Here is a 1,734-nt window from a genome sequence, read left to right on the forward strand (position 1 = left end):
GTTGTCAACGGATGATGAGAGCAGTGAGAGTGAGGGAGAGAGTGACGATGAATTGGGACGGAATCTTGAGTCTCTCCTCTCATCAAAGAAAACGGCACTGGACCTGACACACGAGCAGGAGGAGATGGAGAGACAAGAACTGAGGAGATTATTACTGGATGAATCAAATGTAAGAAAAGAAGAAAGAAAGAAATTAAGAATTTGTAGTGAGAGAGTGGGAGCCCTGTTATTACATGTACATGTACTGTATCTTGATTATGATTGGTTTGAATGTGGTATTTTGCTATGGTGTTATTGGTCTGCATTTAGGCCCTCCCTCTCTCATCTACTTTTGATAGTAATAATAACAGTATGAAATTGGAATATAAATTTAATATGTGAATGATTCATAATATGTACATGTACACACATACATGTATATGATAATAGAAAACACAAATATATAAATCTGTATCATTGAAATAGGTTGGACCCTCTTCTAGTAAAGGAGCTACTGACAGTGGAGGAGGAGGAGACCATTCAGAAAGAGGTTAGCATGACTAGTGATTAATTATAATGTTCATATCTCACACATTTTCCTGTAGCCACTCCTTCTCTTGATGTAGACGATGCTTCTTCAGTTCTCAGTTTTTCAAGTGGGCGGAGACTCTTGATATCAAGAACTTTCAGAGACGAGGGAGGGAGAGAATACGTGAGACACGAAGTAGTAAAGAATCAAGGAGTCATTGATGCTTATGTGAGGATAATGAGTGGATCAAAGGATAAGGATATCAGGTGAGATATGTCATCATGTGACTGTCATCTGATTGGTGTCATTGTAGGATGGAGTTTGCTGAGAAAGATGAGAAAACTCGTGAAGATATGAGAAAAGAAGTGAAAAGGTACATGTACATGTACATTTATGCTACATGTACATCATTTATTACTAATTATTACGGTATTTTTTTATTGATTTCCTTTTTCTTCCTACGTGTACATGTATTTCTTAATAGATTACAGTCAGCTATTAGGCAGCTAGATAGAGCTGAAGAGAGAGCTAAACAAAAGCCTCAGAAACCAAAAAAGAACAAAGAATTCACCGCCATGCATGTTAGTGTAGTAATGTTAACATGTACATGTATGTAACACCTTATGTACATGACTACATGTATCTTGATCTTCATTTTTATTTTGATGTTCATCTATCTTTTGTCTGTCTTTTCTGTAGTTAACATGTAGTGCTTGTGGTCAGAAAGGTCACATGAAAACTAATAAAAACTGTCCAAAATACAAGAATCAACCTGTTCAGGTACAATGTACATGTACATGTATTATAATACATATACATGTATACTAAACTATTGTACATATTAGGTTGCTCCTACTGATGACGAGTTAGCAGCTGCTACCAGTGAGGTACCACTGGTCCAAGATGATCTTGTTAAAGTGGAAGGAACTAAAGTTGTACTTAAGAAAGATTTACTTGAACAGTAAGAGGGAAAATGAGAGATAATGAGATATAACTTATTATTGCAGTGCTGAAGATGTTAGAAGGAGATCATTAGTACTGAAATTCCCTAAAGAAAAGAGTAATGAGCTTAATAATTTATTGTAATCTAAAAACTCTTTCCTCCCTCTATTTTTTTCTTTTTCTTATCTTAATTAGTTCGTAAAAGAAAGAAGCAAGGAGATGAACAGTTGGATTATTTAGAGGTAAAACCTAACTTACATCTACAGCACACCTAAACATACTTG

The 1,734-nt window shown here is 35.4% G+C and overlaps 1 protein-coding gene across 1 annotated transcript in view; it reads left to right on the forward strand.

Annotated features, from left to right (window-relative positions):
• The first annotated feature begins 6 nt into the window (after positions 1–6).
• The window catches only part of LOC100639506 (transcription initiation factor TFIID subunit 1-like), a 5,322-nt gene continuing 3,594 nt past the window's right edge, over positions 7–1,734 (forward strand). Inside the window, 9 exon segments of the mRNA XM_020004510.1 lie at positions 7–169; positions 466–529; positions 585–774; positions 822–881; positions 993–1,089; positions 1,208–1,288; positions 1,354–1,469; positions 1,516–1,568; positions 1,646–1,734. The exon segment at positions 1,646–1,734 is cut by the window's right edge and continues 75 nt beyond it. Of these exon segments, the coding sequence (XP_019860069.1) occupies positions 125–169; positions 466–529; positions 585–774; positions 822–881; positions 993–1,089; positions 1,208–1,288; positions 1,354–1,469; positions 1,516–1,568; positions 1,646–1,734 (795 nt within the window). The 5' untranslated portion in view covers positions 7–124.

The sequence above is a fragment of the Amphimedon queenslandica genome, unplaced genomic scaffold (genome assembly GCF_000090795.2).
Source record: "Amphimedon queenslandica unplaced genomic scaffold, v1.1 AMPQUscaffold_12154, whole genome shotgun sequence".
NCBI lineage: Eukaryota > Metazoa > Porifera > Demospongiae > Haplosclerida > Niphatidae > Amphimedon > Amphimedon queenslandica.